General features: G+C 42.1%; 1 protein-coding gene and 2 long non-coding RNA genes across 8 annotated transcripts in view; 1 reads left to right on the forward strand and 2 right to left on the reverse strand.

Moving 5' to 3' along the window:
- Positions 1-26,009, forward strand: part of DLGAP2 (DLG associated protein 2) — a 473,760-nt gene that overhangs the window by 422,396 nt on the left and 25,355 nt on the right. For all 5 annotated transcript variants that reach the window (XM_060184966.1, XM_060184964.1, XM_060184965.1 and 2 more), the window contains 3 exons: positions 2,092-2,303; positions 9,303-9,450; positions 11,566-11,785. In XM_060184966.1, the coding sequence (XP_060040949.1) occupies positions 2,092-2,303; positions 9,303-9,450; positions 11,566-11,785 (580 nt within the window). The remainder of the gene's footprint in view (positions 1-2,091; positions 2,304-9,302; positions 9,451-11,565; positions 11,786-26,009) is intronic.
- Positions 1-26,009, reverse strand: part of LOC132536730 (uncharacterized) — a 182,933-nt gene that overhangs the window by 113,843 nt on the left and 43,081 nt on the right. The gene's annotated exons all lie outside the window — the stretch shown is intronic.
- LOC132536731 (uncharacterized) lies at positions 15,184-25,168 on the reverse strand. Of its 2 annotated transcripts, none has more exons than XR_009548227.1 (2): positions 24,958-25,168; positions 15,184-16,124 (listed from the first exon to the last, which is right to left on the reverse strand). It is a non-coding gene; the product is annotated as an uncharacterized LOC132536731 (long non-coding RNA). The 2 variants fall into 2 exon arrangements; XR_009548228.1 differs by having other exon boundaries at positions 15,184-16,672.

Genomic DNA, 26,009 nt, shown 5'->3' on the forward strand with positions numbered 1-26,009 from the left:
GACCAAGTTAAGTGGTCATTCTCCAACTCCCACTCTTGTCCCTGAGTTTCCCCCAGCTCCTAGCCCTGTGTGGCCCTCAACCCCACCTCTTGTCCCTTTACCCCCAGTGCCCTCCCCTCCAGCACCCTCCAGCACCCCTAGCCTGCCTACCTCCCAGATATGCCAACTTAGCTCAGCTAAAACCTTCTAGAGAAGCCTCTGGGACTGTGGGTCTGCCCCCTTCTCCTGTAAACCCCACCTCCAGGACATCAGATTTCCAGAGATCACCACCTGCCTCTGTCTTCCTGCCTGTGGTCATGGTTTGTGAACTCATGGAGTCCCCAGTCCCATTCATCATAGACATCACACTGCCTCCCCCCCCCAAAAAAAAAGCCCTACAAAACACTTTGGCTTCCTCTTCCTTCTGATAGTTTCTTCCCCCTGCTCATAATCAAATAATTAAAACCCAGACCTCACCACCTTCTCAGATATCTCCCCCATGAACAGACCTAGAACCCTTCTTTCTCTGCTCTCTCTAAACCAGCTCCTTCTGTCCATATTAAACTTGTATTTCTCCTACACTGAAATGAATTGTTATTGAAACTATGGTTTTCCTAAGTAAAAAAATAAGCTTATTTTTATTGCAATAAGAATATAGTCCACGTCAAAAATTCAGAAGCTAGAAGTATAGAGAAAAGATACCCAGAAGCCTCACAGGCCCCATCCCCACAGGAAGCCTGTTATACATTTTTCCTGCTGTGATTCAGACATAATGTGTACATCTGCTTTTTAAAGGGAAAAAATTGTTGGACACAGACTTTTCTTTAAAAAAAAAAAAAAAAAGAGCCTTCTTTCTTCATGAACACAGTCAGACATGACATCTGCTACAGTGTCACTCTATTGAGAGCAGCCCTGTGTCCAGTGTGTGGCTAGATAGATGCATTAGTCATTCAAAAGGTACTCTCAGTAGATTTTTCTTGTACCTGATGAGTAATTTCCCAATTTCTGAAGTCTCCATCCTGGGGACATGTGGTCAGATTGGAGGGTGAAAGTGTCTGGAGCTGACTACTGCCTCAAAAAATTGAGTTATCATTGCATGATACAAAGGGAAAACGTATACTGGCTGCACCTGTCCACATCTTGGCAAGATTTCCTTCTAATTGCTGAAAACTAATTTTGGTAAAAATTGTTAAGTGCCTAGAGAAGTTTCGTCTTCAGGTGTCATTTCTTCCCATGTTCAAGAATTCTCAGTATCAGAGACTGTCCCCATGAGGATGAAATTCCTTGGGAACATTTGCATCTTCCTGCCCAAAGGCCACTTCATTCCAGTTGTCCTGCAGCCTTTAGAGTTTCCAAAGCTGTGGGTCACCTGGTCAAGGGGAGCTGGGAAAGCCCACAGGGCTAAGCCAGCATGACACAACCCCTAGTCTCAGCTTCCAGTGTCTGGTGGAGCCCAAAGCACAAGATCATGGAGGCAACATGGTGAAGGTCAATGACCAACCTTTTCATCGCTTCTGTCAAAATATTATAGCAATTAACACAGCGCACAGTGGGGCAGAACTCAGCCCAGGACACAACTCGGTGCTGTGCCCAGGCCAGCATAACCGTTACCACAGCAGCAGCTTTTTGTTTTGGCTTGTGGGCTCACATGCAAGATGTAACTCTTTTCCTGATACAAAATTGCTCCTAGTCTGCTTGCTCTTCTGGGTGAATTCTAATAATGCAGCTGCTTTCTTCCCCTCCTTTGTCTCCTCCTTTTTCTCCTCTGCTGTTTCTTCATCTTACTGAATAATACCCCGTTTCTTCAGTCTATTTCCTTTGACATGAGAAAGAAATCAATCTCAGTGTTCATGCAGGTTTGTCTAGGTGCTGAGATTACAATTGGATCTTTTCCTTCTTTTCCCTAACATTGTTTCACTTTTCCATTGTGTTGATGAGTTCCCTTTATGAAGAGAAAGGATCAGTGATCTATTTGTCCTATTTCGGACTGGCTGAGCACTAAGACAGGTCTCTTTTGGTACATCAAAACTCCAGAAGCTGTGTCTGTGAGGACTTCTAGGAAGTTGTCCAGGGAGAGCCCTGGCTAATGCTGTGTGTCTGTTTCTCTCCTAGGTGCCACAAGATGAGTGGGGAGGGTACCCCACTGGTGGCAAGGAGGAGGAGATCCCCTGCAGGAGGATGAGGAGTGGGAGCTACATTAAAGCCATGGGGGATGAAGAGAGTGGGGAGTCGGACTCCAGCCCCAAAACTTCCCCCCCGGTGGCCCTCCGACCAGAGCCCCTGCTTAAGTCTGTGGGGCAGAGACCAATCGGGGACCTCCAAACGTAAGAGCCTTATGCATCTGCTCATGAACATGTGTGTCTCAGTGTCAGAACCGGTCATTGGCTCAGCACATTCCTGAGCTGAAAACACTAGAATTTATGGCCAGGAATTTTCAAATCCTTTAGAAAACCAATGCAACTTCTGGTTACTTAAGTACTGCATAGTGACTTCTTGTGTGGTGAATAAGGAAGTAGATGGGCAAGCTTTATGTCAAATTTTATAGCAATTATTATAGCTAATCAGCCATTAGTATATTTTCATAACAATCAGTTTATTTTCACTGACTGAGTGTGCATGAGTATGAAATTACAGCAAGACAATTTGTGTTGACTCTAAGTGCTTGTATATGCAACAGTTTTTGTAAGCTGAGGGCAAGAAGTGCATTTCACTTTATAAATATAACAATATATGAGTCACATATGTCTAGAGATGTACTGAGAAATTTAACTGATTTGTGGCATGAATAGAGAAAACAATTTGAGAAACTGGTTTGTCGCATGGACCATGCAATCACCTGCTGTGAACTGGTCCTATCATCTTGGACAAAACGCACTGCCCTGTCTCTTTTCCCTGCCTTCCTGCTCTAGTTATACACTGTCTTCCCAGAAGCCCAGCAATAGTGAGACAACTGCCTGCAGGCTGTCAGGTGTGCCTACCAGAGAACCTGAGGCATAAGTCACAAAGGTGTGATCACAAAGGTGTGATCTCTGATTTCCCCTCATTGCCCTGAACACAGGGACCAGAGGAAGGACCTGTGACTGCTTCCATTCAGTCTTGGTTTTCAATAATATGAACGCTTGAGTTGAAAAGTAAAATTTGAAGTGCTTCTGGTCTTACTTTCAACAAAAGCAAACCACATATCCATTACCTTGTCCGACTACCAAGTAGTCAGAATTTTAGGCAGGAAGGGAAACTCCCTATCTTGTTGTCACACATGACCTCTGCCAGACAGGCAGAGGCCAAGTCAGGATAATACCATTAGGTGACAGGGTAAAGCCATGACATGGCTCTAGATGACATGAAACATGGGGGAGGGCATGGAAGAAAGAGAAGCACACATTGGGTGTCTGTTGTAATCATGAATGGGGTGAAGGAACGTGGTGCAGCCCCTGACCCATCACCAGTCCAAAGATAAAGTCTGACCTGGACATCAGTCTGTCCCCTCTGATCTAGAGACATAGGTGAAGGTTATGGAAAATCTGAAACCCCATGCTTGGCAACCAGTGTGCTTAGCAGATCTGGAGACTCAACCTTCTGATGGCCCCAGTGGTAATGGGATCCAACACCAGTCACATCACAGTAGCTCTGTCATTCACTTTAGGAAGTTAGAAATGTTGCCATCTTGTGAAAAGGAAGTATAACTCTGGAAACAAGTGTTGTACTCACAATAACAGCTGTTTTATCATTTTATTAGGGAAATGATTTGCAAGAAAGTTGTCACATGAGTACAGTATCTTATCTCCCTGTCATAATTATCTATACAACACTTCCACCACCAGCTTAAGTCCTCCACCACTATTGAGCTCCAGTTCCCTTAGCAGCTGTTTTATTTTAGTCTATTGCCAGTGAGAGTGCTGCTCTAAGGACTGAGAGTTCTGTCCTGGAGATGGCACAGAATTTAAAGCAAGGAAAATAATATTATATAAAGGCATTACTTAATATCAAATACTACATCACTCTGGTGCAACCTGGAAACTGAGCACTCTCCAAGACTCCAGGCAAGCACATTTAAGGACCAGTGACATGTATGAGAAGCGTTGGTTAAGGGGCAGCATCTGTGACCACAGAACATGACATTCTACTAACTGATGACTTTGTGTCAATATTTTTTTTTCCTCCAGGGTTATTGCTGGGCTCGGTGCCTGCACCATGAATCCACCGCTCCTAGAGGCCATTTTTCCCCCTTTTGTTGCCCTTGTTGTTGTAGCCTCGTTACGGTTATTATTGCCATTGTTGATGTTGTTCGTTGTTGGATAGGACAGAGAGAAATGGAGAGAGGAGGGGAAGACAGAGGGTGGGAGAGAAAGACAGACACCTGCAGACCTGCTTCACTGCCTGTGAAGTGACTCCCCTGCAGGTGGGGAGCCGGGAGCTTGAACCGGGATCCTTACGCCAGTTCTTGCGCTTTGCGCCACATGCACTTAACCCACTGCGCCACCGCCAGATCCCCTATTTTTTTTTATTTTACTAGTGATTTAATATTGATTTACAAAGTTACAAGGTAACAGGGGGACAACTCTAAACCATTCCCACCACCAGAGTTCTGTATCCCTATTCCCTCCACTGTAATCTACAGCAGTTTTATTTAGATTGCAGATATGAGTTAACTTTTTTCATTTTTTATTATATTTATTTATTTATTGGATTATTTATTGGATTTATTTATAGAGACAGCCAGAGATCGAGAGGGAGGGGAAAATAGAGAGGAAGAGAGACAGAGAGACACCTGCAGGCCTGCTTCACCACTTATGAAGCTTTCACCCTGTAGGTGGGGACCGGGGACTTGGACCTGGGTCCTTGTGCACTGTAACATGTGCTCTCAGCCAGGTGTACCACCTCTCCGCCCCATGGGTTAACTATTATTTCTTCAAATATCTGTCTATATTTTTTATATATTTGCCCTTTTTTCCCCCTGTGGTCCCATTTTCTCTTCCCTTCCAAGTCACACATACACCCATTACGACATCCCTTTTTCCTCTTCTCTCTCTGGGTTCTGATGGAATTGGAGTTAAGAGCCCTCCGGTTATGTTCCCTCTATCATTTCTCCCTCACTGAGAGTATGGGCCAGAATTGTTTTTGGGTGCAGAAGGTGGGAGTTTTGGCTTCTTTAATTGCTTCTCAATAGGACATGGGCATTGGCAGATTGATCCTTACCCCCAGCCTGTTTCCATCTTTCCCTAGTGGGGTAGGGCTCTGGAGAGGTGAGGTTCCAGGACACATTGGTAAGGTTATCTACCCAAGGAATTCAGGATGAAATCATGATAGTGGCTGCAACTTGATGGTTGAAAGGTAGTAAGATATAAAGCAGAAGGTGCGGGCAGTGGCACACTCAGTTAAACACATATAGTACTAAGTACAAGAACCCATGCAAGGACTCAGGTTCGAGCCCCTGCTCCCTGCATGAAGGGAGATGCTTCACAAGTGGTGAAACACATTTGCAGGTGTCTCTCTCTCTCCCTCTCTTTCTCCCCCTTCCTTCTCAGTTTGTTTCTGTCCTTCCCAATAAAAAGAAAAACATGGCCACCAGGAGCAGTGAATTCGTAGTGCCAGCACCAAGCCCCAGTGATAACCCTGGAGGCAAAAAGAAAATAAAGGAAGGGAAGGAAGATATGAAGCAGGGCAAAATGATTAACAGAAACCGAAAAGTAGGAATAGAGCATCTGAGAATAGGGATCTTAGGGTAGAAAGAAACTAGGAGTCTATTTTAGGTATATTCCTAGGACCCCATGACTTTAGTAATTTTTCCTTGAACTTGATAGCTAACATGCAGTTGAGCTAAAAATATTGTTTTGGAATGTGGTGTCAGAGTTGAGAACAGGGCTAAAAAGCTGGATTAGAGCAAAAATTAGCTCCCAAATTTGAAGAGTGTATATAAATACAATTAACTGTTTACCCCATCAATCTGACCCAGGACCCATATATATTCACCTTTAGCACAGGAGCCTGTGTAACCTCCAAGTCTCTCTCAGTCTGAGCTCACTGTCCATGTTCATAGATGGGAACATTCTAGGTTGTGCTCATTTCAGGACCAGTCTTCCTTAAGTGGCAGAGTAGGCTGACCCAGCCTCCCTTCAGAGAGGGGACAGTCCCTACCATTGCTGCTGTACAGTGAAGGCAAGATCCTGGAAAGGCTCACAAGATGGCTTATAATGACATTCCTGATGAAAGTAACTTTGTGTCACCCTTTATAAGAGGGATAAACATCACAGCAGCCCACAGAGACCTGGATTTGAGAACGAGATGCCACAGCTCAGCAAGCTCTCCTAATAGACACTGTGCTCAGAAAGCAGCTGGAAGGGGTGTGTGAATCTGCCACACACACACACACACACACACACACACAACCACAGTGACACTGCAAAGTCAGTGATTGCTGCTGGACTGTAACTGAGTGACATTGGGTCACTCACATCACATCAGCATCTTCTACATCCTTTCAGTGATGCCTCTATGTGCCTCTCTTTCCAGATAAGGGTCAGGCCCAAAAAAAGACATTTGCTCATATAGAGCACAGACCTCTTCTACGCAGCAGTATGTGACTTGTAGTTGAGACCCACAGACACAAGCACTGATTCTCACAGTTCTGATGACTGGGAACCTGAGACCCAGACTGGCACCTCTGATTCTGGGGAGGCTGCTTCCTGGGATTTTTTTTTTCATTTCTCCATGTGTCCATACACAGGGAAGGTCACAAGCTCTATGGAAGGTACAAACCATGGGGCATCAAGCTCCTGATCTCTAACTTCCTGGAGGCTTTCCCCACACACACTTCACTTGGGGATTAGGGTGGGGGGGGGGGGCACATGAACATTCAGTCTATGGCAGAGAGTCATTTTTGAAGGTGTTTCTTTACCTCAGAGTTGTATGTGGAGTCCACTTCCCTGTACACATACACTCATGTTCCCACTCACACAGGGTGAGGAAGGTCTTGTGTAGCAGCATCATGCAAGACAGGCCAGAGAAGAGCTGCAGACCTCAGGTGAAGACTCTATGGTCAGAGATGAAAGGTGCTGGAGATACAGCTATGCTGCAGGTGGGGCTGGGTGGGGTACTTGGGGACTGGTGACACCCCAGGGACCACAGGTGAGGGAGCTGTAGAGAATGCAGTGATTAGCCTGGACCTGTAGGCCAGCCCCCTGCATGGAGACATAGGCAGGGTCACAGTAGGTCCCTGGTTCTCAAGTCCCAGCTGCTTCTCCAAGGAGCCACTCTATACCAGCCCAAGGGCCCTGGCTGCTGGGCACAACAGTATGGAAATCTTTAGAACCCACTCAGTCAATCTTTAAACAATAGGACACATAGGCTGTCTTCATTCTAGAGGTTACTTTATACCTACAGACAGTTTAAAGGAAAAAATTAACTCTGAAGTTATGTTGACAATCACCAATAGTAATAATTTCACAGGATATCACCAGGAACTGACAGGGACTCAAATGGAAAACAAGAACAAATGTTTGTCCTTTTGTGTAGCTTTATTCTCCTCCTGGAAAATACCGACAGCTTCTATGATCAGTTTTCACAAATGCAAACAAAATAGAAAGGTGAATCTGGAGTTTAATTTGGCAGACATACCTTTAGGTTTCTAATAGTGTATCATGTCAGCACACTGAAACCTGGATTGCACATAGGACCTGTATCACAATGCAAACATAGAAATAGACCAGCAGTCCTCAGGATCTGTTATGTATGGGCAGTACAATCTCTAATGGAAACTGAATGACCTTCATATGCTATTTGCAGCACTTCTTCACATCTGTGTGTAGCAACTGCTAGCTAGAAGGCATCTTGCCCAACAACTAGATCACTGTCTCCTCTGACTTCACCCTGACTTGAACCTCAAGAAAGGCCCCTGAAGCATGTGTAACCAGAACTGCATTCTGGTCTCATCAGCATTGTCAGAGGTCCAGGACTTTCCCACACCTGGGCTCCTTTCACTCACCCTCATTACTGCTCAGCTTCAACCTGCTGGAAAGTTTCACATGGAAACTATTCTACTTGTTCTCCTGCACATTGAGTGCAGTCATTCTTATCTTTTATCTTCTGTTTTCCTCTGCTTCCTGATTAAATTCTGACCTCCTCAAATGGAAGGACAATGTACACTCGTTTCTTTTTATTACCCACAGTAATTGTCAGGCTGCAAATGTTCAATAAACATTGTTGGCTGAATGCGATCCCATTTATGATCGTCTACACGGCGTGGCTGCACTGTCGCTTTCATTTCAAAAGCAAGCACATTTAGCAGCACTCTCCAGTTAACAACAGGAAGGTAGATTTTACTGTCTACTGGTTTTTACATCTGTGTCTGAAGTATTTAAATACTTATTAAGTCCAGCATTTGTCATTAGGCATTGCACTGGGAAAAGAATTCCTTCTTTCTCCTGGGATGGCATGTGCCTCTGATTTGTTTAGAGTGGTGGGTTATCAAATATGCAGTCTATAAAATCGGCAGTCAAGATGTGAGTTGAGAACAATGGAAATATTCTCTAACCTTTTTGCTAATTTGGGTGCTTCACTACTTTTTGTTCTCTGGTAGCCTGTCTGTTCCTCATCAGCCCTGTCAGTCACACCTCAACCTCGCACCCAGAATACAGGTGTGTCTGGTAATGTCTGTCGAATGAACACATGAGTGAGTGAGTGGATGTTCACTTACTTCAGTACTTGTTATAGTTCCTGGAACATGTCAGCTGCTCAGTGAATGTTAATCAAATGACTCAATGTGACGTTGACCAGATTGGCATTTCTAATTAATGAAATGCAGTGGTTAAGTGGGCCCTTCTTTTAAAACTCAGCCAGCCATAGACAGGCCACATTTCAGGGCTGAATATTGTCAAGGATTTCTACCAGCAAAGTAGGAACTTGTTAAACCTATACTGTCCTCAGCCGCAAGTGACTGAAGCATAAGCCTACAAAAGCCAACAGCTAATGGCCTGGCCTCTGTGTGTGCGGCTTTGTATCTGCTCCATCTAGGTGTCTCCGGGCACCCTGTTCCACCTCAGTGACCCCAGAATCAGGAGCAGGGTTGCAGTTGTACCAAGTGAACTCCAGAGCACCACCCACCTTTTATTTTTAAAATGGGACATCCTGATATCACTGCTTGGCCATGAACAGTCAAGTTCCAGCATGATTTTATAAATGATGTCTGTGCGTGTAAACTACCATAACATTCAGGAGTGCTCACACAGGTCAGAAGAATCCACCAGAGACCATCACTGAGCAGGATGCCAGCCCTAGCTTCCCTACCCATTAGATGTTCATGCCTTTCTCCCCCTGTCCTCTTGCAGCGAGAGCTACCTGCAAGCAGCCAGCAGTGTGCCTGGAGGCCACAGCCTTGACCCATCTGCCAACTACAATTCCCCAAAATTCCGCTCCCGGAACCAGAGTTACATGCGAGCTGTGAGCACTCTGAGCCAAGCCAGCTGTGTGAGCCAGGTGGGTGTCCTTGGTGTCCTTCTCCCTGGGATCTGGGATCCTGGCTTTTTTCAGGAAAATGGTCCCAAGTCTCTATTTTTAATGTCATTTGTTTGTTTGTTTGTTTGTTTGTTTTAATAAGAGAAACAGAAAGACCAGACCTCTGCTCAGCTCTGGCTTATGGTAGTGCTAGGAATTGAACCTGGGACCTTTGGTGTCTTGGGCATAAAAATCTTTTCCATAACCATTATACTATCTCCCCAGCCCAGTCCTAAGTCTCAAAGATGAAGGTCATGAACAGATGTGACCTTACTGCTGGAATTATCTCAGGCTTCCATTTCTGAATATTTGGGACATTGTGTCATTGGGACTTGTTCTCCTCTTAGTACAGAACAATAAGCTGGCTTCTCAGCTCCTTTGTTTCTCCCTCGTGGTCTCCCATTTCCCAGCGGGAAGGAGCTTTCAGCAAAACAGAGCCAGGGGCAGCTCTGTGGTAGGCCCAGGAAGTTGTGGAGGTGTCTTCCCCAGGGAATCTCTGCCACCCCATCAGAAAAGGAATTAAATAGATACTTGTGTCACAGGAAGCTCTGACAGCCCAGGACACTCATTTTCACTTCCCACTACAATCCCACTTGACCTTGGAGAGGGGTCACTGAGGGGAGGAGATGTTTTAATCTAATTCCCCCAGCTAGAGATCTGCATAAGTTCTAGGCATCCTTCCCATTTCTAAAACCAGTGCTGGCCACATATACTCAGGTCTGTGGGTGCTCACTTAGATCTATGATGGGGAGAGGGAGGCTTCCAGCAGGGAAGTAATTCTCAGGGAAAACCAGAGAGGTTGGCATACTTCTACAGCTAGAGGTGAGTCAGAGTATCACATTTTTTTCTCTCTGATGCTTTTACCTCCTTTTATTCTGTGCACCATTAGAGGGGATGAACTAGTCTAGTATATGCACAGTACTGTCTTGATCTGTCATCATAACTCGGTGTTTGAGTAGTTATGAGTACAGTGACTCCAAGGGACAGTGGTGGGGCTCAGGAGGTGAGAGTGGGTGAGAAAAGGCTACAGGGACTTCATTCTCAGACTTTGAATGACTCAGCCATCTGCTAGACCTTTGCCATGGAGTCCACAGAATTCCAGAGCAACTTGGAAAGGACATTCTGCCTTAGTGTCTTGTAAGAATAACTTGTAAGAAATGAGCTTAGGGGGAATCGGGCGGTAGCACAGCAGGTTAAGTGCACGTGGTATGAAGCACAAGAACCCAAGGACCGATGTAAGGATCCTGGTTCGAGACCCTGGCTACCCACCTGCAGGGGAGTCGCTTCACAGGCAGTGAAGCAGGTCTGCAGGTATCTATCTTTCTCTCCCCCTCTCTGTCTTCCCCTCCTCTCTCCATTTCTCTCTGTCCTATCCAACGACATCAACAACAACAACAATAATAACTACAACAGTAAAACAACAAGGGAAACGAAAGGGAATTTTAAAAAAAAAGAAATGAGCTTAGGGAGTTGGGCGGTAGCACAGCGGGTTAAGTGTACATGGTGCAAAGCACAAGCGCCAGTTTAAGGATCCCAGTCCAAGCCCTGGCTCCCCACCTGCAGGGGATTCACTTCACAGGCAGTGAAGTAGGTTTGCAGATATCTATCTTTCTCTCCCCCTCTCTGTCTTCCCCTTCTCTCTCCATTTCTCTCTGTCCTATCTAACAACAACGACATCATTAACAACAACAATAATATCTACAACAATAATTTAAAAAGACAACAAGGGCAACAAAAGAGAAAATAAATATTTTTTAAAAAATTTAAATGTCAAAAAGGGGAGCCTCTTCACAAGCAGTGAAGCAGGTCTGTAGGTGTCTCTCTTTCTCTCTTCCTCTGTCTTCCCTCCATTTCTCTCTTCCAACAACAATGACATCAATAACAACAACAATAATAACTTCAACAAGGGCAACAAAAGGGAATAAGTAAATAAATTTTTTTTAAAAAATGTCAAAAAAAAATGAGCTTAATGGATTCCCAGGGGCAACTTCCAGGTGGCACTTTTAAGAATAGAGTAGTGCTAAGGGAGGTGGGGGGTAGTTCCTTTCCCACTTGGATCTCAGGAGGCCTCCCTCTACCATGCAATTGTCCTTACAGATGAGTGAAGCAGAGATGAATGGCCAGTTCGAGTCTGTGTGTGAGTCTGTCTTCAGTGAAGTGGAGTCTCAGGCCATGGATGCCCTGGACCTCCCCGGGTGCTTTCGGACCAGGAGTCACAGTTACCTTCGAGCCATCCAAGCTGGTTACTCCCAAGACGATGAATGTATCCCTGTGATGACACCCTCCAACATCACCTCAACCATCAGATCAACCACAGGTAAGGATGCCTTAATCTTCCCACCTGAACATGAGCCTCTGGAAGGAGCAGGCATGTGGGACCACAGGTAATTTGCTCTGAAAATTGCATCTGTCATGTTATCATATTCACAATCACATCTTGAAGCATTTCTGGCTAGATAACCTTTCTCTTTCTTAGAATGAAATCTATTTGTGAACAAGCCTTTTTAAAATAATCTGGTATGACTTGTGTGAAGTTTTGTCTAGAAAAGGTATTTAAGTGTTGACATTTGGGAGGTGATCATGTTCTAAATATCAGCTGAGTAGGTTACAGTGAAACCTTAGTGACAGGCAGTGACTTCTAGGTCCTCTCTAGCAGGTGCAACAGCATCTCAGATGCTTGGTGAGCAAACCACAAATGAAATTCCTGCACCAAGCTAAGCAATCAGTTGCTAATGTGAGTTCACGCACAGTCTTCAGGATTCAGGGAGTTGATGCCACAGTTTCCTTCAGTTTTATGGAAAACCACATCCACCCCTTTAAAATTTTACAAGCTGAGCCATATATCACTGCCCAGTATTTCACAGTGCTGTTTTTATTTATATTGTAATGAATATGCATGGCCCATGGAGCCCATAAATACAGAGCCCTGTTCACCAGAGAATCCAGGGCCCCAGCAGCATCACCAAACAGGGTTAGCTGAAAAGCAGGAGGTCTGGGAGGCTGTAGACATACAGAGGATGGAAGGGGATTTCAGGGCAGTAGCAGAGTCACATGTCCAGTGGCATCAGTGTCATGCAAGTGTGAGGGGAGTAGGGCACCCACTTCCTGAGCAGGACTTTCTTGTCCAGATGCTGACAGATGTTCACAGGAATCTGAAATAGTCAGAGTCTGTGGCTGCTGCATAGAATCCATGTTGTTGCAGCCCTACGAGAAGAAAAAGTCATGGCACCAGCCAGAAATGGGAGAGCGACCTCCTGCTCCACTCATGATATCATGGGCCTGTCAATTCTCTAATTATCTTTGCAGAAGGCCAAAGGGAGAAGTGGCTATGTTTTTATTTCTTTATTGGGAGATTAATGTTTTACAGTCAACAGTAAATATAATAGTTTGTACATGTATAACATTTCTCAGTTTTTCACATAACAGTTCAACCCCCCACTAGGTCCTCTGCCATCCTGTTCCCGGTTCAAGCCCCCAGCTCCCCACCTGCAGGGGGTCGCTTCCAAAGCGGTGAAGCAGGTCTGCAGGTGTCTTTCTCTCCCCTTCTCTGTCTTCTCCCCCTCTCTCAATTTCTCTCCGTCCTATCCAACAACAACAGCTATGATAACAATCACAATAGCAACTACAACAAGGGCAACAAAATGGGGAAAATAGCCTCCAGGAACAATGGATTCATAGTGCAGGCACCAAGCTCCAGCAATAACCCTGGAGGCAAAAAAAAAAAAAAGTCACCATAATAATCCTGGGTCCATACTCCCAGAGCGATAAAGAATAATAAAGCTTCCAGTGGATGGGATGGGATTCAAAACTCTGGTGGTAGGAATTGTGTGGAATTGTACCCCTCTTATACAACAGACTTGTCAATCATTATTAAATCAATAAATAAAATAAAATAAAATAAGAAAGAAATTGTCACCATCTTCTCTGGGACTTTCAGAAGTATACCAGTCAGGATGTGTTCTAACTTCCATGTCCAACTCTGGGGTGGAGCAGTCGGTGTGGTCACTACTCCCTGTGACATTAGGGTTGAGGATAGCATGGGTGCAGCCATTGCAGTTCTGGAGGTGTCATTACACTCACTGCATTTTGAAAAGACACTTTCAGAGCTCATCACTGATATGGTCACCATTATTTGCCAAGTGTCTCTTCTGAAAAGTTGACAATTAGCACTTCCACAGTCTTCAGACATGCTTTGAAACAATAACTACATGGTAGAAATGACTTTATTCTTTCTAGAGCTGTCATGATCTAGAAAATAAAATTAAAACATGTTTCATGTAGGTAATAGAAGACTCAGTGTAGGGCGCAACTAAAATATGATTTTAATGTAATGTAATATAATATATCATAACCACATTCTTTTTTGTCTTCCCAAAAATGTAGGCACAAAGTATACTTTTTAGTGCCTTTCCAAAGTTTCTACTGAATCTTAACCTAATTTCTAAGTCAGAATTTCCTCTATACTATGTAGATAACAGTGTCTGAGAGAGGTTCTGAGAGTCATCTCAGAGCAAAGAAAAAGAGAAATCATCAGTTGCTTTACATATTAACATTCTGAAGAAATAGTACAGATAAATCACCAGTTTTCCTTTTCTTGTTACTCTAAGCATCACATATTAATCATATATCATCTTTCTTTGCTAAATAGAATTGAAGTGGCATGCAAGTCTGTTTAATATGAATATATATATATATATATATATATCAAATAAATGGAAAATCTCTATCTGTAAAAGCAAAGATATGGAGAAAAGCAATCCAAATATTCAGGATGTAAATAACCATAAACTTATTATAACCAAATTTACTGATTTGATTCAAAATTCATATCAATGAGATAAGATGAGACTTTTGATAATTTTGTGTACCTTTCTTTCTACATGCTTGGTAGGTGTTACCGGCTAAAGCTAACACCTAGTAGCTAGCCTTTGTGAATACATGTATAGAGAGTTAAAGAAATTATTTTTGACAAACTAGCTTTCTTTTGTGATTCTAGCTCCTGAAAATAAGTCCCCCAAATTTTTTTTCAGAAGTATTCAGTGATTATTTTTGAAGGATACTTTATTTAAATGTTCCTTTTGCACACTTGGAAAATAAAAGTTGTCATTAGTAGGCTGTCTCATGTTGTATAAATGCAAAGAAAAATTATATTGTTCACCAATAATTATACTGGCCCTCTAAACATGGAATATTAAATAAGGCATGGAAGATAGATTAGGAAATTTTGAACATGAATGTGTTGCTTATTTGATGGAACTTGCTTTCACCTGTCTCTCCCCTCAGCCCATAGAGGCCTGTAGTGATTCAGCTGAAACAGGCTTTTTAATCGAATCTCCAGGGACACAGTAGGAAAAGACACATAGGCGACAGGACCACAACATAATGCTTCTCCACCACCTCGTCTTCATTATGAAAAGCACTGCATATGGATTAGTGTCCTTTCCTTCACTGAAGTGGTTTTGAAAACCTCTAACTTTCATTTCACACATGGTTTCTTTCTCATCTGCAAGATGATTTATCACATAGACTTACTTGTCTAAAAAGCATTTCACCCGATTTTTCCAGGGAGGGAATATTATTGATATTGTGGAGTAAAATGCTATAAAATTAGATTATAATGATTTTTCTCTGGGTCAGAAATTTTCTCAGCATATGTCACAACTGATTCCAGAAGTCATTAGAACAAAGGAAAAATCCATACAAGGCACAACAGAGGAAAACAACCATGAGCTTATTTTTATTTCATTGTTTAGATTTCTACAGCAACTTGTCTCTCCAGGGCACATGATAATTTCCAGTTTCTAAGACAGCCTCAAGCTCCTGGGGTCTGACCACCCTCCTGAGCTCTGGCCACACAGCTCAACCCCTTTGGCCTGTTCACTTTTCTAGCTCTAACATCCTCGTCACCCACACAACCAGGGACATCTCCCCCATCTTAACAACCAGAACTTGTCACACCTTCAAAGTACCTTTTGCCAAGTAAAATGATGTAATCACAGGTGCCAGGGACTGGTCTGGAGATACAGGGTAAGGGCATTATTCTGTCTCCATAACAGGTCCCCCAGTAGATGCTGGTGAAAGAGCAAAGGAGGGAAGGAAGAAGGAAAGAAAGAAGTTAAGAGGAAAGGAAGAATGGAGCTTCCCTCTTTGGGGGATAAATATTTGGAACATAATATCTAAGTTTGTTTGAGGCACTGAGAAATATCTTGCCCAGTAGAGTACACACCTGGGACAAGACCTCAGATTCAAATCCTGGCACCATATAGTAACACCACAAAATCAGAGAAAGTTCCAGGAGCCGAGTGGTAGCACAGTGGGTTAAGCGCAGGTGGCGCAAAGCGCAGGGACCAGCGGAAGGATCCCAGTTCGAGCCCCCGGCTCCCCACCTGCAGGGGAGTCCCTTCACAGACAGTGAAGCAGGTCTGCAGGTGTCTGTCTTTCTCTCCCCCTCTCTGTCTTCCCCTCCTCTCTCCGTTTCTCTCTGTCCTATCCAACAACAACAATAGTAACTACAACAATAAAAAAAAAAAATCAGAGAAAGTTCCATGGATAATGAAGCAATACTGTAGACTCTCCTCCTCCTTCTTCTCCCCCCTACACTTAGCCCTATCCCTCCTCTTCTTCCTCCTCTTCTTTGTCTTCTTCTCTTTGTCTGTCTGAAATAAAAATGGAGAAGTCAGCCCAGTAGGAATGAGGCCAACACTGCAAAACAAATTTAATTAATTAACTAATTAATTAATTAATCATTTACTTGATTTGGTGTTTCTTCCATGAGACTAGAACCACCTGAAAGGCAGGATTAGTTCTCACTATGAAACAGCCATTGACATGCAAAGGACTTTAAATAAATACTTGGTGATTCTTTTAAGTGAAACAGTGTGCAGGTGAATGAATTAATCAGGAAGTTTTTTTCTCTCTGACCTGCCATATAATTTGGTACTGATACCAATTTGCACAGAAAACTTATGTTCTCATTGCCTTTGTCCCACACACTCAAGGTGATCTGCCCTCTTGCTCTCATGGGAATCTGCAGGTGGCAGTCATATCTTGGTTACACATCAGGTGATCCATGGTCATGCCTTCCTTTCTGTTAAGAGTTGCCTTGTGAGTGTGCCTGTGTTGTCCATATTATAGGTTCAGGGGACCTTCCAACTTTCTTCTGGAACTTTGTGGAGAATAGATGATATTTAGGATTCAGTAGGCTCTGAATAGCAACAAGTGTAAATCAGTCATAAGTTATGCATTGTCTTTACCCTTGAAAATACCGTTTGCTGTATCATTAACTTTTCATTCAAATTTTTATTAGTGATTTAATACTGTCCTTTAATTACTTTTTTTCATAAAAGGTTATTTCTTTTCCTTATGTACTTGCAACTCTAGATTGATTAACTTAGCTGGGACAAAATCTGTATACTCACTGCTATATGCAAATGTGAAAAATCATCATCTTGTATCAAACAAATTATTACCTAGAGAATTACTGCCCCTCCATCAAATGGAAATAGGAACCATGCCATTCTGGTACACCTTATTGTAGATTCCATTAACAATTGTTATGCCCTGAGTGGAAGTGAGTGATGCCCTGAGTGGAAGTGAGTGCAAGCACACATTACACAGATTGTAAAGACAAAAGCCATCTGCTATATAATTTATATCTTCAAAGAGGACTCATCAAAGTCAGCCACTTAGTCTGTCACAACTTCTCCATTGGGGGGAAACAGTCATTCTTCCCAGAAATGTCTTTCTCTACATTTCAAGTTTTTCCTTTTCAAAAGCTCTAGATCTAATTGTGTCCCACTGACTTGGAAGGGACCCAGGCCCTCAACAATCATACAGAAAGTTTTCCTTGTTTGCCCCTGTTAGCTAGCCATCCTGAGTTTTACCTGTGACACTGTACTTGAATTTCCCTTGGATGCCATTCTGTTTACTGCCTGGCCCTGAAAACATTCAGGATCCTGTACTAGAAACTCAGATGGCTCCTCGTGTCATTAAAAGTCAGTTGTTCTCAGCTCTTCTTAAGGAAATACAAGTCCTTAGTGTGGGATGTGGTTTTAAATATTCAGAATGAAAAGAGAAGTGTCCAACAGTGAGCAGCTGGCACCCCTAATTTCACTTGTCATTTAACGAGATGTTAAATGCTGGTGGTACTGTAATTTCTTTCTAATTAACACATTTGAAGTAGAAGTCTTTGCTGCTAACCCATCAGTGTTGCCCCAAACAGGGGGTGGGGGGAGATCATACACAATTTTATAACTTTCAGGAAATCATTGTGGGCGTGCCTTAGAATGTGATTACTGTGTCCTGTTTGATTTGCACTTATGTTTTCAGACTAACATTAATTAAAGTGTCACAACATCTTCAATCTTTCATATGGAATCTTTTGCTTTCAAAGTTTGGTTTCTCCAATTTCAGACCATCATTTATACATCCTTGGGCTTGATCACTATAGCTCCTTTTATGCTGTTATCCTTGAATATCTAATTAAGAAAGTGCAGTCAATTTACATTCAAATAGAATGGCTAGGCATGCCTTTCAAAATATATTTTATCTTGATTATGTATTTGTGCTTCCTATGATAGAATGCTAATTTCCCAATTTAAATTTTCCTTCTGGTTTGCAAATGTCTTTCAAGGGTTGATTTTAAAATGGTGTCTAGGGCTAGGGAGATATCATAGTGGTAATGCACTAGGCTTGCATATATGAAACCTCAGATCTCCCAAGCACCATCATTTGCCAGAGCTAAGCAGTGTTATATATATATATATATATATATATATATATATATATATATATATATATATATATATATATATCCCTCTCCCTCTCTCTCTCTCTTATATGAGAAAATAAAATTTATTTTCCACCAGGGTTATTACTAGTGCTCAGTGCCTGCATGAGTACCATTTTTTGATAGAGTAAGAGAGAAAAAATATAGAAAAGAGGAAGAAGAGAATGAGAGACACCTGCAGTACTGCTCCACTGCTTGTGAAGCATCCCTCCAGTAGGTGGGGACCAGAAGCTTGAATCCTAGTCCTTGCACATGGTAATTTGTGCACTCTGCACAAATTACAAGTGTAGAAGGAAATTCCAAGTGTAGAAGGAAAATTAGGCATGTGTTTAAAGTTTTGATGTGTCTACTTCTAAGATATATTCATCAGTATCAATATGTAGCTTGGGCTGCTATTTATTCCATCTCATTCAAGTTAGCTGATTTCAAATTAAATATGTCCTTGCAAATTCCTCCTCAGTTGATTAACTAACCCAACACTTTGAAGGCCTAAAAGAAAGTCCTGACAACCCAGTTCATTTGCTCTGTGTCATCTACTGAGTGAATATTGACACTGCATGGCCAAGAGTATTCTCAACCAACAAACACTGTCAGGAGATGGAATGTTCTATATATTGCAGCATTGACTGCAGTCCCCCTCTGCAGCCAGTAACTTTTGAGCTCCAGAGATACAGTTGTGTTGTGATGTTCAGTTTGTAGAAATGCTGGTCATTTAAATATCACTAGTAGCTGTGCAGGGGGCAGAGCAGTCTGAAATGTAGCCTTTCTGGTGAAATTGAGAGAAATGAAAATTTCAGCACATTTTAGTGGGGTGTGTCTTCCTCCCCTCCCTTCTTTCTGCACCACTGTGGGTCTCTGCAGATAAATTTGCTCCCTGCTGGCCTCAGATTTGAAGTCTCTTCTGAAAGGAGCACAGGTGAGACAAGCCCAGTCTCAAGTCTGCCAAAACCAGTGAAGTACTTGGGTGCTCTTAGTTCTGCCTCCTTCCTCAGTTCACCAGGGAAAAACTGACACACCTCCATGAAATGTCCATTGCTACTCTTAATTTCACATCATTTTTATATAAGTGACCCTAAGTGTGTTCTTTGCATGATTCCTTCCATCCTGAACCATAGATTGACCTTTCCATACTCCAAGGAGGCATCAATAAACTCATGACAAAGGTACTTCACAGAGCTGCTCCCAACCCATGACTTTCAGGGGACTCTCACCAGCAGAGAAAATAAGTGAAGTCCAGAGTAACTCGGTCACTGTATTAGAAAACACAGATTATGATTACCATGAGCAAGGGCCAGGGTTCAGGCCCCCATCCCCATCTGCAGGGGGGAAACCATGAGTACTGCAGGCCTCTCTCTTTCCCTCTTTCTCCCTTTTTTTATTAGTGATTCAATATTGATTTACAAAATTACATGTCAACAGGGGTATAATTCCATAATGTTCCCACCACCAAAGTTCTGAATCCCAAGTCCCTCCACTACAAGCCATCACACTTCTCCCAAGATTGCAGATATAGGCTGTCATCTCTACAACTATCTGTCTACATTTTTACATAATTGCCCCCTTTTTCTTCCGGGTCCAATCCTCTCGGATCCCCTCCAAGCCACTCCTGACCCATCACTACATCTAAATATCTCTCCCCTTTTCATCCTCTCTCTCTGAGATCTGATGAAGCTGGAGTTCAGAGCCCTCTTATCATCTTCCTCCTACGACTTCTCCCCACCTCTCTTTCCATCTCTCCTTTTTTCTCTCTGTTTCACTCTTTCCTATCAAACAATAAATAAGTAAGTATTAAGAAAAACAAAGTAGGGAAGAAAGTGATGACAATACATCTCTCCTCCCCCAAGAGACTACGGATCTGTTTCAACTCAGCTATTGAGTTATACTCTTGTGCCTTCTATTTTTTTATCTGTAAAATGAAAATAATTTTTAATTTTTACAATTACATAAAATATTCATTGAGTCTATGTTTAGAAAAGAGAATTACAGAGTTCTGTGCAGGTGTTTACATATATCATTATCATCCACCATCATCATAGTAATTGAGTATGGTATCTACAAACCTCCCTACTGCAAGCCTAAACTTTTACTTGTGCTACTCACATAGGGAATTGTGTTTGAATGAACTTTGAATACGAAAAGATGGTGGATATCACTGAATACTGTTTACATAATATTTTCTGATGAAATAAATATTTGCTAAATACTTAAAAAAAGAAGAAGAAAGAGAGAAAGCACAGGTTATGCTGTGAGAATGGCCTACATCAGACAAAACTGAAAAAAACAAATATTGGCAAGGATGTGAAGAAAAAAAGAACTGCTACACTATTACTGGAAATGCAGTAATAGTGCAACCCCTTTAGAAAACAGTATCAAATATCCTTAAACAAATGAAAAATGGAAATGCTTTATGATCCAGCAATACCACTTCTTGGCATATATCCAAAGAACATGGAAGCATTAACTCAAAAGGATATATGCACCTCAGTGTTTTTAACGACATTATTTGCAATAGACAAGGAATGGAAGCAACCTAAATATCCATCAACAGATGACTGACTGACTGACTGAATAGAGAAGATATGGGATATAATACTACTCCGCAGTTACACAGGACAAGATTATATTGTTTGAAACAAAATGGATGGAACCAGAGGTGATCGTGTTAAGTGAATTAAAAAAGAGGTTTCAAGCCCCCGGCTCCCCACCTGCAGGGGAGTCACTTCACAAGTGGTGAAGCAGGTCTGCAGGTGTCAAAAAAAAAAAAAAGAGGTGAAAGACAACAAAGTGGTTTTGTTCATTTGTAAACTATAGATAACTAAAGCAAATGAACTTGCAAAAATAGTAACAAAACCATCTCTTAGACTTTATGAGAACTGTAGTGGGTGGGGGAAGTGAGGGAGAGGAAGCACGGAACTTGGGTGGAGGGTGCAGTGACTAACACACTGTTTATGGGTGTGAAATCATCTTAGAATTTTCTAAACCACTGTAAATCTCTAATCATAAAAAAAGTTTAAATGGGGAGTCAGGCTGTAGCGCAGTGGTTAAGCACAGGTGGTGTAAAGTGCAAGGACCGGAGTAAGGATCCCGGTTTGAACCCTGGCTCCCCACCTGCAAGGGGAGTCGCTTCACAGGCGGTGAAGCAGGTCTGCAGGTGTCTATCTTTCTCTCCCCCTCTCTGTCTTCCCCTCCTTTCTCCAATTCTCTCTGTCCTATCCAACAACGACAACAACAATAATAATAACCACAACAATAAAACAACAAGGGCAACAAAAGGGAATAAATAAATAATTTTTTTTAAGTTTAAATAAATTTAAAAAAAAGAAAACGCAGGTAGAGTCTTATTTCTCCCCCTTTAATTAGAAAACCACTTGAAAAATCACTAAGGATTTTTGTAATATTGCATATAGTAAAAGAAATCAATTTTTGACTTTCAAAATCAAAGCATATTCAAGCCTGAGACCAATTTCAAGCCTGAGAGAGAAGGGAGGGAGCTAGAGCTTAGATATAGCAGATATACTAAGGAAATTGTCTCATTTTATATCACAATTCATATTTGATCCTTTATATTTAAATGGATATTGTGGAACTGTTTAGAAGTCTGTTAATTTTGTGTTTTGAAGATGTACATACTTCAGTAGAATTATGTCACTACATTAAAATTTTTCAATCACAGTCAACATTTGCCTGACATACATAAAGAAAATGATAGTTAATAGCCAGTAACTAACAACTTAGCTTTGGTGAATATGTTTGAATTATGCATTCACATAAACAGAATTAAGACAACTATTTTCACACAAGCTACCCAACTGAATAATTGAACATTTTTCTTAATGTAGAAAATTATTTCTTTGTTTATTTGAATCCATGGTGGCAAATTACATGATCAAATGGTGCTTTTTTTTTTTTTCTTAGACTGGAAGAGAGCTCGCCCAGTAGAGCAGACATTTCAGCACCATAGGGGAGTGCCTGAGGACGCTCCACAAATGGTGGAGCCATGCTGTGGTCCCTTGCCTTGCCTGGCATTTTCTTTCCTTTCTTTCTTCCTTTCTCTCTTTCTTTTTGCCAGACCACTGCATAGTTCTGGCTTATGGTAGTGTATAGGGCTAACTCCTCTCTCTCTCTCTCTCTCTCTCTCTCTCTCTCTCTCTCTCTCTCTCTCTCTTTCTCTCCCCCACCTATCTATCTCTCTTCCTCCCTCCCTCCACCTAAAATCAAAAATAATGAAAGTACCCAGGATCAGTGACATCATGCACGTACCAGACCCTGAATATTTCTCAGCTTCTAATTCAAACTGTAACGGATCACTTAGAAAAGTACAGTTTCATTCTACAGGATCCCAGCAACCACAAAGATTTGTCAAAGAGAGAATCAGTGGGGAACCAGGTGGTAACATACCTGATTGACGGTACACGTTATCATACTCAAGGACCCAGAAGGTTCAAGCCCCTACTGCAGGTGTCTCTCTCTCTCTCTCTTTTCTCCCTCTCTATCTCCCCTTTCTCTCTCAAATTCTCTTTGTATCCTAAATAAATAAAATTATTTTTAAAAGAGAATCAATGAATCAACATACTTTATTCAAAAATTGTCTCAATATGGCTTTCTTTAAATATTTCATATATTGCATTCTATTTATCCAAGACTAATAGCTGATTATTTTCTTATTTCAAAATTCAGAAACAAACAGGAATACAAAGTGGGTTATTATTCTGCTTTTACAGTCTCCTACAAACCACACAAGGAACTGGGTCATGTCACACACTGTGGGCACAGCAAAAGGGACATTCAAAGTATGTGTCAGAACTATCAAAATAGCCCACTTGGCTAGTGTGCTGCTTTGCTGTGTGTGAAACCCAACCTTGAGCCCAGCTCCCCTTGCACTGAAGGAAGCTCAGTGCTGTGTTGTCTTTCACATCTCTGTCTCTTTGCCTTCTCTACAGCTATCTAAAGTAATAATGATAACAATAATAGTAATACAAATATATGGCTTTATGTGTATGTACAAATGTCTGTGTATATCCTCAAACACCACTTCTGTGCTCACACGGGAGAACAAGTCTATTGTCTGGGCACTGGGAGTTTGTGCATATATTTCTAGGTCTGTTTCTTTCTTTGACTTTGCAGTTTATTACTCTGTTGGATTTCCTATATGGCCTTTATAAAAGAGTCACATGGACAAATGATAAGTATTGTCAGGGCATTAAAAATGTCCAGAGGGTGTACATTTCCCACCATCAGAGGCTGGTGGTCCAGGCCCTATGGACAGAAAGTCCTCAAATGTTCAGAACTTTCTCTGAACATCCCTAATATCTTGGAGAAACCCTAATCTGAGAGAATGTCACAGGAGCATTGCCTTGAGGTCACACAAGTTCTGCAAACTCAGAAACATTGCAGCTTATGTACAGCTTCATCTGTGAAGTCACTGAAGCCAGAGTCATCATACTGCATACTGACGAGAAGGTAGGGAGAGAAAAAAAGAATCTGTAACCAGTTTCCACTTTGCAGGGTAGTGGGAAGACTGATGCAGGGATCCCTACCAAAATAGCACAGCCATCAGCTCTTAGTGTCTAATGCATACTAGTTCACTGAAAGAAAGCTTTGTAGGCATGGCAATCCCTTTCATTCTCACTCCACATTCTTTCCTATTTGAGTTGGTCCACCAGGAGAACACCACTGGACTCACTTGCCAGTCTGGTTCTGTCCCTGCTGCCTGCTGTCACTCAGTGCTGTCACTGCTGAGTGACAGCATCTGCTCTCATCTTTCAGTGCAGCCTACACCTGGATGGCAGTGGGTGTTGGTCAAACATCATCTTTACTCAGTAAAGCTGAGCAAGGAGACTCCCCCTGCAGAGAGTCAGTAGAAAGAGCTGGCACTGCTTAATCAAAGGAGAAATATTCCGTGTTATTATCTGCTGAGCTAAACCCCCATTGCAGGGTGGAACCATGTAGATACACAGGAACTTTAAGAAGCATGGGTCACTATGAGTATCCCAATAAACCAAAAAAAAAAAAAAAAAGATTGTTAGTAATCAACTATCAAGCCTTTTACCCGACCATCACTTTCACTGACTTTAATCTAATGAGAGATGATTGGGGGACTAGATGGTGGCACACCTGATGAGCGCACATGGTTCAGTGCACAAGGACCCAGGTTCAAGCCCTCAGTCTCCACCTGCTTGGGGAAAGTTTCACAAATGTTGAAGCAGTGTTACAGATGTCTCTCTGTCTTTCTTCCTCTCTGTCTCCCCCTTCCTCTCAATGTTTGGCTGTCTCTATTCAATAAATCAATAATGGTAATTAAAATTTTATTAATTAAAAGAAAGAATTGAGACATGATTGCATTGATTTCCTCTTACTCAACCCATTAGATAATAGTTCTTCCCAATTATTTGGGTCATAGAGCAACAGGACAATTTGAAATTTCTTCTGCCACCAGATGCGTTTTGACTTCCCAAATAATAATAAAAATATCTATCTTCGGTGATGTGATTAAAAAGAAATTCCTGATGAAACATCAGGCGATCCCCTTTCAAACTTGTTAGAGGGCTGGGTTCTGCTCTGCTCTGTGCTTGTTGAGGAAAGTGTCCCGTGGACCTGAGCAGAACAGACAAGACAGCTCAGCATTGTGGACCCTGGGAAGGAGCAGACGGACAGCTGACTAACCACCCCTGGGGACGATCATGTCCTACAACTATCCTTACCTGCTGGCGGACTAAAGGAAAGTGTCTCAACCATTAGCACAGCTCCAGGGAGCTCACCACTCCCCAAACAGCCACCAACAGAGAAGCTGGATGCTGAAGATCAGTGGTTACCTGGTTGCACTGCCTGGATGCAAGGGGTATGTTTATAAACAGCAAACTGAAGTCCATTTGGGTGCACTTCCTACAGTCTCATCTGGAGGATGGAACAGCCTGCCCACACACATTAACGTCTGACTTTCTTACCTGAGGAGGAGCATTATATCCAAAGAAGCTCCAACTACAGCGTACACAAGTCAGACCCTATATCCTCCATTCCCTCAGGGTTAGTTCTAACATGGAACCAGGTGTGGCTCTGGTTGGAGGATGTGTCATCTGAGAGCATGAGTTGTCTTCGTGTTATGAGAGCCACTCACTTCCTGCATGGGCTCAATTCAGAATATGGCAGACTCTCATTCATCATCTGCGAAAAATCACTATGTGTCACCTTCCTGGTTTGAGCAATGCCAATTTGTATGCTAAAGAGGAATTATCCCTTTTAAAACTAATATTGTTAGAAAAAAATAATAAATGAACTAAGTTATTAGAAAGTCTGTTGCTCAACTACATTTTCACAAAGAAACCAATCTGAGAATTCACATTTTGTGGTCCAGGAGATAGTGCAGTGGATAAAGCATTGGACTCTCAAGCATGAAGTCCTGAGTTCAATTCCTGGCAGCACATGTACCAGAGTAATGTCTGGTTCTTTCTCCTCCTATCTTTCCCATTAATAAAATCTTTTAAAAAAAGAATTCACATTTTCACCTTGTAGCAAACACATTATGCAGTGAGAAAATGGTATATTTGGGTTTCCTCTGATCAAAGATAAATCATAACACTGTAATTTACTTTTAATTTACAAGGTGTCCATACAGGAAGGAAGTTGTCATTGTTGTGTCAAAATCTCAGACTCTTTTCTTTTTAATTAATTAATTTATTTATTTTAAAAAGGAGACATTAACAAAACCATAGGATAGGAGGGGTACAATTCCACACAATTCCCATCACCAGATCTT

The sequence above is a fragment of the Erinaceus europaeus genome, chromosome 2 (genome assembly GCF_950295315.1).
Source record: "Erinaceus europaeus chromosome 2, mEriEur2.1, whole genome shotgun sequence".
In the NCBI taxonomy this organism is placed as follows: Eukaryota; Metazoa; Chordata; class Mammalia; order Eulipotyphla; family Erinaceidae; genus Erinaceus; species Erinaceus europaeus.